Source organism: Callithrix jacchus, chromosome 11, assembly GCF_049354715.1.
Source record: "Callithrix jacchus isolate 240 chromosome 11, calJac240_pri, whole genome shotgun sequence".
Classification (NCBI taxonomy): Eukaryota; Metazoa; Chordata; class Mammalia; order Primates; family Cebidae; genus Callithrix; species Callithrix jacchus.
The window spans coordinates 113,314,870-113,330,219 of NC_133512.1; the positions used below are offsets into that span (position 1 = coordinate 113,314,870).

General features: G+C 38.9%; 1 protein-coding gene across 2 annotated transcripts in view; it reads right to left on the minus strand.

Annotated features, from left to right (window-relative positions):
* The window catches only part of EXOC4 (exocyst complex component 4), an 808,475-nt gene that overhangs the window by 163,583 nt on the left and 629,542 nt on the right, over nucleotides 1-15,350 (minus strand). For both annotated transcript variants that reach the window (XM_002751973.5, XM_035255084.3), the window contains one exon: nucleotides 3,608-3,744. In XM_002751973.5, coding sequence (XP_002752019.3) covers nucleotides 3,608-3,744 — 137 coding nt within the window. The remainder of the gene's footprint in view (nucleotides 1-3,607; nucleotides 3,745-15,350) is intronic.

Sequence of the window (15,350 nt, forward strand, 5' to 3'; positions counted from 1 at the left end):
CCAACATGGCAAAACTTTGTCTCTACTGAAAAAAAAAAAAAGAATAATAGTTGGGCATAGTGGCTTGTACTTGTAGTCCCAGCTACTCAGGTGGCCGAGGCAGGAGAACTGCTTGAACCTGGAGGCAAAGGCTGCAGTGAGTCAAGATTGCACCACTGTACTCCAGCTGTGGCAACAGACTCTGTTTCCAAAAAAAAGAAAAAATAAAAAAAAAAGAGTGCATCTGGAACACTGGGCATAGGCTGCGGCACTTCTTTTTAAGATGGACACTGCCAAGCTAATGGGTAATGGAGAAAGATGACTGGGATGGTTTGTAGACCAGGGCATCCCAGAAACTGGGAATCTTCAGTTTAAGGAGGAAAAACAAGACTAAATTGACCATGGTAACTATCTTCATATTTTGGAAGGGCTTTCATAAAATGATTAAACTGATTTATTATCACTAAGAAAAAAGAACTATGTCCAGCGGATAGGAGAGTATCACTCCAAACTAAGAGAAAACTTCCAGATGAAAACTATTCAACAATGACCAGTCTGCTATGTAGATGCGGTGGCCTCCAGCCACTTGACATATTGAGAGGCAGGAATATAAATGATTGGAAAAAAGATCACCCATGATGAATATGGTGCTGAGCTACAAGAACTTAAAACATGTCTTTTAAGACAACAACATCAACAATACTATATAAATGGCCATCAGGGGGATTTACATTCTAGAGACAACTTGACCTTATTGTGGTCAGGTTACGCAACATCTCCACTACAATTACTATTTATCAACATTATTATTTGTGAGAAGTTATTGGGTGTCCATAATCAGATAATTTATTAGAAAAAGAGGGCATGCCCTACTTAAAAAAAAGCTTTACATTGAATGGAGGTTAAGTATAAATTTATAATGTAATATTATTAAAATGAAATTATTTAAAAAATTTTAAACTTTTTCATATTTAAGTTTTATTTTTATTTTTTGAGACAGTGTCTCACTCTGTCACACAGGCTGGAGTGCAATGGCACGATCTCAGCCCACAGCAACCTCCGCCTCCCAGGTTCAAGTGATTCTCCTGACTCAGCCTCCTGAATAGCTGGGATTATAGGTGTGCACCACCACACCCAGCTAATTTTTGGTAGAGGCAGGGTTTCACCATGTTGGTCAGGCTGGTCTCAAACTCCTGACCTCAGGTGATCCACCTGCCTTGGCTTCCCAAAGTGCTGGGATTACAGGTGTGAGCCACCATACCTGGCCTAAGTTTTAATAGTTAAACCATTTTATTAAATTCTCTTTTGGTAGATGAGACGGTGGTACTACCATTTTGGGGTTTGGTTTTGTAAAATTGAAAATGCAACACTCTATGGCCCAAAAATTCTAATCTCAGGCAATTAACCTAGAATAGTGGCTTTTACAACTGTTATTGGTGTATCCCTTAAAATAATTGTGAAAAACTATATTCTCCTTCCCTTTTTGATATTTAACATTTTTAAGCATGTGTTTAAACAGATGCAGAAAATATAAATTTTGGCATATGCTCAAGGTTGACACTGTTAAAAAAAAATCACGATTTTAAATGTATCCAACGGCCAGGCACAGAAAGACAAATATTGCATGATTTCACTTATATGAGGAATCTAAAGAAGTCGAACTCATAGAAGTAGAGGACAGAACACTGGTTGCCGGAGGTTGGGGGTGGGTGAGGTGGGGAGATGTTGCTGAAGCCACATAGTTTCAGTTAGGAGGAATGCCATTTTGAGATTGAATGAACATCATGGTGACTCTAATCAATAATCATGTAATACATATTTCGAAATGCTGAGTAGATTTTAAACGTTTGCAGCACACACAGAGACAGGTATGAGGAGTAATGGATATGGGAATCAGATTGATGTAATCATTTCATAAATGTATTCATATATCAGAACATCACATTGTACTCATAATTCATAATGCATATAATTATTATTTGTCAGTTAAAAATGTTAAAAAGGATCCAATGGCATCCTGATGCCACAGGGATTTGATACTCTCCATTATACATTCAAAATACATAGAAATGAGCTCTTCTTTAATAGCTGGGTATTTTTCATTTTTCCTTTTTCTCTTTGAATTATCATTTCTATTTCATTTCCTCACTGAAATTGATCCTAATGAAATATATTTTTATGCTTAAAATTATTTTATTATTCCATAGTAGCTTCCTACAAAAGACTATCTGTATAAATTAAAATCCAAAAACTTTAAATTTTCTGTTACCACAACACTACAGTTTAACTTTCTTTTGTTTGAATTACTATCACAATTATTATGTAGTTCACAACCAATTGACATAATTGGTAACTATATGTATGATTTTAACCTAAATGTAGTTTTTGATAAATAATTATGGAACACAAAAGGTTACTGGGACTGCACCTCGGTGAGATGGTTGTTCTTTCATTTGTCCACGAAACTGTAGATAATTCTTGTTGCAGGAATGAGGAAGTTTAAACTTTAACCTAGGTTGTATTCCTCTGCCAAATTAATCTTCCCTAAACATGGCTTCCTTGCTCACTTATAATGATTCCCTATCTGCTATCCAACATGTATATTTTCAGATCTTCTTTTTTTTATGATCCCTTGTTAGTTGATCTTAATCTTCCTATTCAACATTATCTCCCACTATATTCTCCTGGGAACTCAGTTCCAGTCAAACTTCCTCCTAACTGTCCCCTTTAAATAGCGGGCAGCTGTCTTATTGCTCCCTGCATCTCTCCACCTCCATAAATTTCATCAGTCCAGCACATATCTCACTGTAAAATAATTCCTGACTACAACCTTTTCTCTTTCTTGTGTTTTGTTCCTTCTGCCTTCACAGTCTATATTGTACAAGTAGCACCTGATTATGTAGTACACTTCACCTATCTATTCTTAATTATATATCACATATAATTTAGTATTTTATTATACATTCTTCCTTTCCCTAACTGTTTCATGTCTTACCAACCAGACCATAATTTGTTCCTATTATTAGCTTTCTGAGAGGTGCTATGATCTTTTCCACAAGCCCAGAGAGATTTTTTTGAACCTAGGGAAAGAAATCAGAGGTATAACTAATGGTTTTCAAATTCATAGCAATGGTTTTTCATTGCTACTGATGCTAAAAACGGGGTAACTGTCCTTTTGTGACAATAGGAATGCTACAGATCAAACATCAGGAAGAATATATTTTTAAGAATTAAAAAGAAATACTATTAAAGATTATTAAGAGTTTCAAATTGCTCTACTTTAAGGATCTTTTTAATCACAAGACAGGCTAACCAAGATCTGGAATATCCTTGAGGAACATGATCTTACCATTCTAGGTTTTCATGAACATCAAGGCTGACACATAATCTGAGCCACTCAACGGCAGTCCTAGCGGCCCTGTCCCTTCATCACTTTCATTTGCTCTGTTGGTCTGACTCTACAAAGGTCTAGGAGACTATTTCTGCCATGCATATTCTCATCTCCTGACAAACTCAGAGATGATCCTTTTCTATAATGTTGGAAGTTAGGCTATTGAGGCAATTTCACCAATCAGAACCACCCTCAGGCTCAAACATTACTTTGCCTAGCTCCTAACAGAAGTTCTACCTGTAAGCTGCAGTGCAGGTGTCTTTGTACTCCTGGAGCTTCACGCACACCATGTTGAGGAACTGATCTGAATATGCACTCAAATCATGCATCAGGTTCATGAGGTCTTGCACTGTCTTCTCCACAATGATTGTGCTCTGGAAATGAACAATAAAGAGAAGACACAGAGGAGATTTCTGTAGTCAAGTAATGTATAGGACAAGGAAGGACAACTCCAAGTATGTCATAATTTAAGGTACCTGAGCTTTGCTGCAAGAACGTGACATTTTGAAATATGAACTCAAAACAACAACCAAGTAAGTATCTTACACAGTGCTGGTCTTCCCAAGACCTGAGCAAGTGTTTTCTCTGGAAGGACACAGAATAGGGATTTTCAAGTTGATATCATGGATTTCTTAACATTCACAAGATAACTTTGTGGCTTTTAAGACAGAAAATACATATTCAGTTGGAGCCTGATTTATCACTCCAAGGCTTTTTGAGATTAGGGACCTACGACAGGCAGCACAAAGAAAAAACCTTTCACGATTTATTTTAAAAGTTTCAAAACCATCAATCTATTCAGAATAACAACAAACATTTGTATTGTGTTTTACAGCTTGTAGAATGTTTTCACATACACAGCATATGTTATTGCACTTAAGACTCACATAATAATTGTGATAATCATGAACCTTTATAGGGTTCTTACAAGTGCAAAGTACAATGCTAAGCACTTGTATATTTTATTTCATTTAACTCTCTCAACACTCCTATCCATCAGGTGGCTCCTATAATCATCTCCAGTTTAAAGATGAGGAAACAAGCTTAGAAAGACGAAGTAAACGAAGAAGGAGCACTAGGCTTCGGTTTTCTAACTATGCCATTCTGCCTCAGAGCCAGACCGGAGTTCTGTTGCCCACAGTGCATTTTCCCATGAGATTACAGTGTTTCATATTGCTGTCACCACTATAGATGCAGGGTCCAAACACACTCAGACATATTTTAAAACTGAATTAAAAAACTATCCGAAGGGGAAAAGAGCCCATCTTAAAGCTAGATGCTGACAGCACTATGCAGCAAATCAGTGTTATATCTGAAAAGAGGCATATTCAACAAATTCTAAATCTTTGATTAAGAAAAGATTGAGTTGTTTAAACCATTAGTTTATGCCTCTTTCAAAAGAAGCAGAATTACATTGGGGTAAATATTAATCACATGCTTAGCAGCGTGGAATCCTTTGGTCAATAACTGGTTTGTTGATTTTGTATTTATATTAAATTACATAGGCTATGGTAAGCTTAGCCATAAGAGTAAGCTTAAAAAAATACTTTTCCAGTCTGACAGTGAACTTTGAAGGAATCAAAGGCATTTTTATTATGCTTAAATACAGATTATGGGGTACAGGGTTTTGGCTAATTATTTTTCTAAAAATCAAAAGAATAAACAAAGGTATATAGCTCTTCTCAACACAATGGGGGATTCGCTTGAATTATGAGTTGCATTTGCATGCTTATTCAAGAAGATTTGGTGGTAGACATTTCTTGTCATCTTTCGCCTTCCCCTCATTTTTCCCACCCCCAATACAATCATCAGAAGGTGAAAAGGAAGGAGCAGTTTTATTCTGTAAGGCAACCCTCATAGGAAGCCAAATTACAGTCTCTATAGAATCCCCACAAGTTCAACTTCCTTTTCTGTATTGATTTTAAGATTAAAGCACTGCAGCTTCACCCTGATCCATAATCCCATTCCTCTGTATTTGTGTGTGAGTGACAGGAATTGATTCTGCCTGGCTACACGTCCCTACACTAAGAAGAATTTAAAATCCTCATCCTGATTCAGAACACAAGATATTCTACAACATGTGGACAGCAATTAATAAAGGAGAGTAGAGTTCAGTTATCCTAACAAAGCCTGTTTAAAATCTAAAACATTGCAGGGAAGACGAGCATGAGGAGATTCCTCTGATTATGGGGAGAAAGGGCCTGGTTCTCTTCCCAATTATGCTGTTGATAACCATCTCTGGGGTAGGTTTGGGTGCCCCTTCCTTTCTTATGACTCAATTTAGTTCTCTAATAACCAAGGATAATTGGAACGCTCCTTTACTTTGTTGGCCCCAATGACTCATGTATTCAATTTGTGTACTGGTACTCTCACACTGGGCGAATACGGTGTAACCGCCTTCAAGTCACCTCAGGTGTATTTCGTCTTCCTGAATAGATTATCAGCCTCTCCAGAGGAATCAGCATTCCTCTTTTCGTCCATCTTCCATCCTTCCCTTCCCCCAGTTGTTTATAATCTCTCAGCATTTTCAAGACAATACTACTAATAAAAGAAACCATATTAGTAATGAGAATAGACAGAATAAATCTCTGAATGTCTTATGTGTGAGGGATGTTAGACACAGACACCTTTGCATTTTGAAATCTCCTTGGGTGGTTTGGGTTTGGCTTGTATTTACTGCAGTGCTTTCAGCTGACTAGAATTGTGCTGATAGCATCTGGAGGGGAAGGGATGACTGCAAACACCTCTGCATATCCACTGGAGGTCAAGCTTTTGGGGATGAACAGGAAGTACTGGCAGGGAATGATTAGAATGCCATTGTTTAATTCTAATGGTTGTGCACAACACAGAGCCTCTGTGATGCTATATGATTACATACAATTTTCCAGCTATTTGGTTGGTTTACCTTGTCATGGTAGCACTCTGGATAATCAATCACTACATTCTCTTCAAGAAAAATGACATTGTATTTGGCCAAATGATGGATATTTTTACAGGGAAAAAAGTTTCCATTTTTTCAAGAATTTATAACAATTTCCAAATCAGTGGCTCTGACAGATAAATGTTGAAAACATCAAAATTTTAACAAGGTCAACCCTGTTTTTATTTATTTGAGCTCTTTAGCAATGCAAATGATTTACTGACACATTATTAATTTTGGGGGTTGCTAATGTTGACTATAATGACTTCATAATAAGCAAAACCCTGATTTTCTTCATTATAATTTCTATTAAACAAATCATAAATGATTGATATTTGCTTAGAAACAACTCAATTCACATTTCTTCCAATGTATTACCAGGTAATAGAGTCTGTGCATGACATGAAAAATGAAAAAAGAAAAAAAAAATCCCAGGACAGTTGATGTAATAATACTAATAAAAAACATTGCTGTGGAATATAAACACCTAAAGTCTCTTACAGGGACACAATGGTAATTTGAAGTATAAAGTGGGTGTATATGAGCCAGGTGTTTGGTTCTGTATTTAAAAGAATTAATCAGTGAATAAATAAAGATGATTGTACCTTTGAGAACTAGTCTACTGCTTGCCAGAATGGGGCTCTGCCTCATGATACTAATAATTCTGTTACAGAAAATCAGTTTTCACTCCACATAATTTGGAAAATACTGAGTTAAAGAAAACTGAAGTAGTGTTTTTACTGGAGGACTTCAGAAACCTTTAATATGCTAGAGTCATCATTAGTCTTAAAGAGGCCAATGAGGTATTCAGTCTTCCCCTAACTATGAAAGTAATGAAACCATTTTTCACAGCCCATCTTTTCACATCTACTGGAAAGATGTTCCATGGTTTGGGAACAACTCTCCCCAGTTCTCTGGTTATACTGATGAGGACCCTAAGGCCCAATGACATGCTTGAGGACACATGAGGCATACCGCTGTGAACAGTGTGAGCTTGATCAGACCTCTTACTTCTGGATCCTTCCATCTGGGCCCTTTCCTATACACACCAACCATCCTCAGTTCTGCCTCCTGCCTACCCCTCTAGGCTTCTCTCTTTTTTGTTTTTCGAGATGGTGTTTCACTCTTGTTACCCCGGCTGGAGTGCAATGGCACGATCTCGGCTCACAGCAACCTCCACCTCCTGGGTTCAGGCAATTCTCCTGCCTCAGCCTCCTGAGTAGCTGGCTTCTCTCTTTTTAAAAGCTTTTTCTCTATTAAAATTAAAAATTTTTTTCCTCTATGCTTCTCTCCAGTTCCTCTGAACACGCCTAAATCTTGCTCCAACCACACTAAATGACTAGTGACTCCTTGCTTGCACCAGGCTAATTCCTGCCTCTGTGCCTTTCTGTCTCCTGATCTTAGTGTCTGGAATACTCTTCCTAGCTCATGACTCTCATGCTTGAAGAATCAGCTCAAGGGTTACCTGCTCTAATTTAAATACCCATTCTGTGCCAGCAGAGGACTCTGGCTTTTTGGCTCACGCTCTAAATGGAGTGTGGCAATCACTAGTCTAACTGGTTATCTCTTCCGCTAGGCTGCTAATTCCTGTTGGTTAGTGACTGTGCCTTCCTATCTCTAACACCTAGCAAGGTATCCAGCATACTGCAGGTGTTCAATAAATATTTATTAATTTAATGCACATGCACAGCACATTCAAAGCCGGGTCAAAAGACAGAGTTAGAGTAAGACTGTAGTAACAGCTAAGAGCCTGATTCGGTAAGGTGAAATCAGACCACTTACTCCTTATTACTACACTGTATCTTAATTCCCACGGTTCTGAGGACTGAACATTTGTTGTGGCTGAAAGTCTTGGGTATTTCCACAACAGTACTCTTAACTTCACCTGATTGTATTATTTTCTATAATGGCAATTCATTACATATGTATATATAACTAAATGTGCTCATTTTAAAGTTTTAAGAAATAAATTCCCAATTCACAAATGTGCTGATTTTAAAGTTTTAGGACAGAAATAAATACACAATTCAGAAAAAAAGCCAAAACCAAAACAGCTTCAGTTTGGAGAATGGAATCTCTGTATTTGGACTGTTTTAGCTCCTGAGAAGATGGTTCAGAGATGCTGCTAGGAACCTAAAGTTCTAAATGGTGCAGAGAAATACCTCTATCACTTCAGACACATGTCTCCAGCACCATGACAGACAGACACACACACACACACACACACACACACACACACACACACACACACACACACACACGGTAGGGCAAGCACACCTGACAGCAATTATTTAAGCATCCCCTTAGAATGATCCTGTGTGGCAGATGCACCTGAATGTATGTTTTGAGCTAGGTAATTTGGGAGTGGCTAACCTGGAGATTCCTTCCTTATCTATGGTAAACATCTGAGGCCCCTGGCCCATTTCGTGGGACACCAGCCATATGGGGGACTGAGGTCCCGTGTTGTGGGTTACCTTAAGGCTGCCAGGTGGAGGTTGTTGGTGGGAGGGGTGGTAAGTGGAAATGCTCTATTAGCTGTGTGGTGTTTGTAGGTGGCTGTGGTTTTCCTGCCCAGCCTGTCCCCACCGGACTCTCTCCCCTGTACGTCGGCCCCTAATAAAATCTCATGTCTCCTCTGCTGGCTCTGGGTCTCTTCTTTGACCTCTTGAACCTGGTGCCCTTCCTACTGAGGTTAACCAAGGTTTGGCTCAACAAGAAGCAATAATGAAAAGTGGGCTTCACAAATGTTTGATGACAATAACGGTTCTGTTTATTGAAGCATATTCAATGACAAGTCAGTAAAACTTGTTATAGCATAATGTCCTTCCCATTAGTATCTGTCCTAAGCCATAGCTGGGTGTAAACAATGATAATAACTATGAAAACAACAGTAATGATAGAAGCCAAAAGGAAACATGCTTTCCATTTTTTAATCTATGCTTTGATTTGTGTGATGTTTAAACTGTTTGAATGTGTCTTCTTCTCTTTACTAAGATGACTTGCAAAAGGCTACACAATCAAGAGCTGGTGCCTGAAGAACTGCCACCTCTGCTCTCCCCCGAAGCAGCCTCCTCCCTGAACACAGAGATCTTTTTGAAAGTTCCAACTCCCACAGCCATGAGTGCTCATGTCAGTCAAAAGACATGAACACAAATCTTCACAACAGTTTAATTTATTTACTGCAGCTCTAGCTTGATTTTTTTTTTTTTTTTCCCTGAGACGGTGTCAGATGGGAGTGCAGTGGTATGATCATAGCTCACTGTAGTCTCAAACTCCTGGGCTCAAGTAATCCTCCCACCTCAGCCTCTCCAGTAGCTGGGACTACAGGCAGAGGTCACCATACTAGGCTAATTTCTTTTTTCAAAAAGTTTCACTGTTCAGAAAAGATGAATATACTTATATAACAAACAAATTCTGAAGCTCTGTTTGTCAGGCTAAAGAGTCAGGCAGAATTTACAAATAGGCTTAAGTACCTTTTCTAGGCCAAACACTAGCCTAACTACAGGAGATACAAAGCCAGGTAAGATTCTTGCCCTCTTACCATCTTAGATACTAGCAGGATGAGAAAATAAGTTCACAAATAAGGACAATAAAATGTCCTAGGTGCTGTGATGGGCATCTGCATATTGGACAGTGGAGGCACAGGGAAAGAAAGAGTTAATTGGACTGGGGTGAAAGGCAGAGAGAGAGAGAGGAGGGAGGGGGAGAGAGAGAGAGAGAGAGAGAGAGAGAGAGAGAGAGAGAGAGAGAGAGAGAGAGAGAGGTGGGAAAGGAGAATTTACAACTTAACTGAGTCCTGCAAGATAAATAATAGTGGTTTGCAGGATGAACAAAGATGGAAAAAGAGCACCTCGGGTAGATGGGGCAGTCTGAACATGAAACAGCATGGGATTCAGGGGACTACCGGTGGTTGTTCACGGCTGGGGTGAAGGGTATGCAGGGGGTGCGGTGTGGGGGCTGGGGGGCATGTATGTGTGATCAGGTGGGAGGGCTAAGAGAGGCAGTCAGAAGCCAAGTCACAAATGTCCTTTTATGACATATATAAACATAGACACACATAGAGAACCTGAACATTTGGAATATCACTCTTTTCCAGCAAGAATATATAAATAATTAATTCAATCTGATGTCACTAATCACTAGATGATCCACTTCAAGTATAGAAGATAATTTCAAAAAGTTTCACTGTTCAGAAAAGATGAATATACTTATATAACAAACAAATTCTGAAGCTCTGTCAGGCTTAAGAGTCAGGCAGAATTTACAAATAGGCTTAAACAAAAAATATGAGGTAAAATTTCAGACAATCAAAAAACTATATACCTTTAGAATTCACATGTTATTAAATTTGTGAATAAAAACACGGAAAATGTATATGATATAAATTATCCATAATATATATTTTTTACCATTTTGGAAGAAATCTTTAACGGTTGAATAAAATTTGTGCCGAACATAATCTTATAAGCACAGCTGTCTCTTTATGAGGTTTATTTGGGGGTTTGTGATTTCATATTCAAAACAAAACAAAACGTAATAGCAAGAAAGGGAGAAAAATTCTACAACAGTTGTGCTTAATTAGACTGTGTGATCCCAAGGGCCATCTTTCTTTCCCTAGTTTATATTACATAATATGGCAGTATTTGTTGACTTACGTACTTTGAGTCAATGTAACTCTGTGGCTAAGTTGTCAATACCTCTTGGTATTTAATGGAACCCATTACATATGGGTAGAAACAGATCAATGAATAGGAAAGTATCAGCATTTATAAGAAACATCCCCAACACCCTCCTTCCCAACACACACACCCCATGCACACTTCGAAAGCACCTTAAGGTTGTTATTCAGCAAAATAGAAGGTGCTACATGTGAGGAAAGACACAGAAATATAACAATGACATTAGCAGATATTGTCCTTCTATTGGGCCTAGCAATGTTCTTGGTAAAAAGCATGGGCTTTTCTTTCCAGGGGTGATGGTAATCTACTTGGGAAAACATCAATTAGAACAGGAAACAGTGATATTCCGAGAGAAGAAGAAAATAAGTATAAAAGACAAGGTAAGTTGACAGAAATAAAAAGACCGGGGAGGCTGAACTGTATCTGGAGGATGGGGAGGTTTGGATACTTAGAGAGCAGAGGCAAGGTATTTCAGGCATTGGGAAAGGTGTAGGTAAAGGCTGGGGATGAGGGATGAGCTGGTCACGTGTGGCAGTGAGGAGACAAGTGTGGTGAGAAAACGCAATTTCTGTGCGGAACCAGCTTGTGGAAGGCCTGAATGACGGACAGGCTGAGGGTTTTCTGCAGCTGGAGAGAAGCACGGCAGTGTGTTTGGTAGCAGAGCTCAGGATCCTAATCCTAGAGCCGAAAGCAAACCTTGTTATCTAGTACTAATTCTCTAGTTTAAAAAAGAACCATAACCAATATTAAAAGGCCTGTCAAAGACATTAAATACATAGACAGTTTGTGATACTTCAAAATCTAGAATCCAGCTCTGTGAGTCCCTCTGGCCAGAGCTGATGATTAGTACATCACAAAGAGTAAATTATTACAGGTGATTACGTGTACTGAAAAATATGAAAAATCAATGAAGAGAGAAAATCAGAAGAAACTAATTTGTCACCATTTAAGGTGGCTATTAAATAAATCAAAATCACCTTTGAAATTTGGTAAATAAAAATTACACATCTGTGCTGTCTTTACAGTAGGAACTATATTTCAGCATAATCAAATTCAAAAATTTCTACTTTAAGAAAGAATACCAGCTAATAAATGTAGAAAAAATAATATAATTTAAAAATAAGGCAGGATGTGATGGCTCATACCTGTAATCCCAGCACTTAGGGAGGCCTATGCAGAAGAACTTTTTGAGCCCAGGAGTTTGAGACCAGCCTGGGCAACACAGCAAGACCCTGTCTCTACAAAAAACAGAAAAATTAGCCAGGTATGGTGGTGTGTACCTGTAATCCCAGCTACCCTGGAGGCTGATGTGGGAGAAGTGCTTGAGTCCAGGCATTTGAGGTTACAGTAAGCTATGATCGTACCACTACTCCAGCCTGGGCAACAGTCAGACCCTGTTTCTTAAAAGAAAATCATATTGTGGCACCTAATAAAACAACTGATTCAGATAAAGGTTATCCACTGGTACTAAGACAAAATGAAAGTTGAGGCTGGGTGTGGTGGCTCATATCTGTAATCCCAGCACATTGGGAGGCCAAGGAAGGTAGATGACCTGAGGTCAGGAGTTCGAGACCAGCCTGGCCAACATGGTGAAATCCCATCTATATTAAAAATACAAAAATTAGCCAGGCGTGGTGGTGTACGCCTGTAGTTCCAGCTACTCAGGAGGCTGAGGCAGGAGAATTCCTTGCAATCAGGAGGTGGAGATTGCAGCAAGTTGAGAAAGTGCCACTGCACTCCAGACTGGGCAAGAGAGTGAGACTCTGTCTCAAAAACAAACAAACAAAATGAAAGCTGACCAGGAAATGAACATCCATATAGGGTCAAAGTTATAGAACATCAATTACTTCCCCACAACAAAAACCAAACTACACAATGGAGGGATTAGAAGGTCACAACCCTCATCCAGGGGTTCAGCTCAACCTAATTAATGTAAGGAAGCCAGCTCTTTACAGGTCTGTGGATGAGATAGAATACGAATATAACATCATCTATGATATATTCTCACTGAAAACATTTAAATTTAATCTAATCAAGCTTTCAGATCTAACTTCTTCTAGTAACAAGGAATAGAGGAAGCAATCAGACAAATACAGAAGACAGAATATTCCACAGCATGGCTGGCTGGTTCTGTTCACTGTATCGGTGTCATGAAAAATGTGACTGCTTGGGATTAAAGACATTTAAACCACATAACAAGTATGGTCCTAGGTGGAATCCTAGTTTGAACAAACCAGCTGAAAAGAACATTTCTGGGACAATGCATCTGGGAAAATGCAAACTTGACTATATGTAAGAAATATGGAGATACTAGAAACTTTTTCTAATTGTGACAGTGATAATGCTGTCTTGATAACGCATTAATAATAATGAAGAAAATGCTCTTGCTCTGCAGAGAAGTAAAAACAAGTTATTTCAGTATAAAATAACTTGAAATACCATCGTAAGCAATTAGAAAAACCAGACGAAATATAGGAAACAACAGTTTCAGACACCAAAGATGAAAAACAAATGATGTTAGCCCTATGAGTGCCCCAGCTGAAGAATTTCTGTGCCATAATGCAGGAAGAAAGGACCCGAACAGAGCCTGACAATCTTGTTGAGGAGACAGAACTGGAGTTTTGGAAGACAAAGGCAGCTACAGTTTACTGTGGCAAAACACTGAAGGGTGGGGAGCTTCACAAAGAGAGGGGAGGGTGGGGAGAGGAAGAAAGAGAGCACGTGTGTGCAAAAGAGAGCATGTGTGAACACAAGATCTGTATAGATCTTCAGAAGGCTCCCCTCAAAACTTAGGCTGAGTATTGTTCCGTGAGACAGACACTACTGAGGCCAGAGAGGACTACCTCAATGGAGCAGGGAGAATAATTCCAGAGTCCACGCAGGGCAATGAATGGTCCATGTTCCCACTAGCTAGAGTGGAGGAACCTCTTAACAGATAGGCTTCAAAACAGTACTGCGTCCGTAGCAGGGCCAAATCGGCCTCAGAGTAAAAGCTGCCCTGGACCTGTCTGATCAAGCCAAGAAATAAGCCCTGACATGATGAAAATCTAAATAACTTAAATGTGTTCCCAAAGTTCAACAATATTTAAAAAACTATAACAAAATCCAGCATTTAACAATGTAAAAAACCCTTACATGTCTAGCACCCAATAAAAAAATTACTGGCATATGGAATTAAGTTGGAAAACATATAAGGAGAAGTAAAATCAGTGAAGAGAAACAGACCCAGAAATGACACAGATAATAAACAAGGAGGTTAAAACAGCTATTAGCAGTAGGGTCCCATGTCTAAAAACATAATGGAAAATATGAACATGGTGGAAAAAGAAATGGAAGACACAGCAATAGAACCTACCCAAAATAAAACAGAGAAAAAAGGATGAAAAAAAACAGGACAGAGAGTCAGTGAACTGTGAAATAATATCAGGCAGCTTAATATACAGGCAACTGAACTTCCCAAAGGAGGTGGGGGTGCAGAGAAAATATAAAAATAAACAAACAGTGGCTGGAAATTTTCCAGATTTGATGAAAAGTACAAGCCCATAGATTCAAACAGCTCAGTAAACCTCAAATGGAAGACAACAAAAACTATAGAAAGTATATTGTGATACAATTGAATTGCTGCAAATCTGTGATTAAATAGAAAAATCTTAAAAACAGCCAGAAAAACAAACAAACAAAAACAACAATTAAAAAAAAAGAAAAGAAAAGAAATGAGATTTGAAAGGAAAAAGAATAATCTAGGCCTTTTTGCTCCCAATTTGATGTTCCCTTAACATTTACCGGGGAAAATGGTATGAGATGAAGACTTGGCAGGCATGCTGGGGTGGCCTGAAGAAGTAAGAGTTCACAGAAAGGCATCTGACTAAGGTCCTGGCAGTAGTCTAGGGTGGGTTGCACTGTGGTATCATGAGAAAAAAGAGGACCCAACAGAGAAAAAAAGAAGTAGAACATAGATCAAAAAAAAAAAAAAAAAAAAAAAAGGGCCGGGCGCGGTGGCTCAAGCCTGTAATCCCAGCACTTTGGGAGGCTGAGGCGGGTGGATCACGAGGTCAAGAGATCGAGACCATCCAGGTCAACATGGTGAAACCCCGTCTCCACTAAAAATACAAAAAATTAGCTGGGCACGGTGGTGCGTGCCTGTAATCCCAGCTACTCAGGAGGCTGAGGCAGGAGAATTGCCTGAACCCAGGAGGTGGAGGTTGCGGTGAGCCGAGATCGCGCCATTGCACTCCAGCCTGGGTAACAAGAACGAAACTCCGTCTCAAAAAAAAAAAAAAAAAAAGAAAGAAGGAAGGAAGGAAGAAGGAAGAAGAAGAAGATGATGACAAAGATGAAGACCAAGTGTGATAAGAGCTAAGCTAAGAAAAATGCAAGTTCT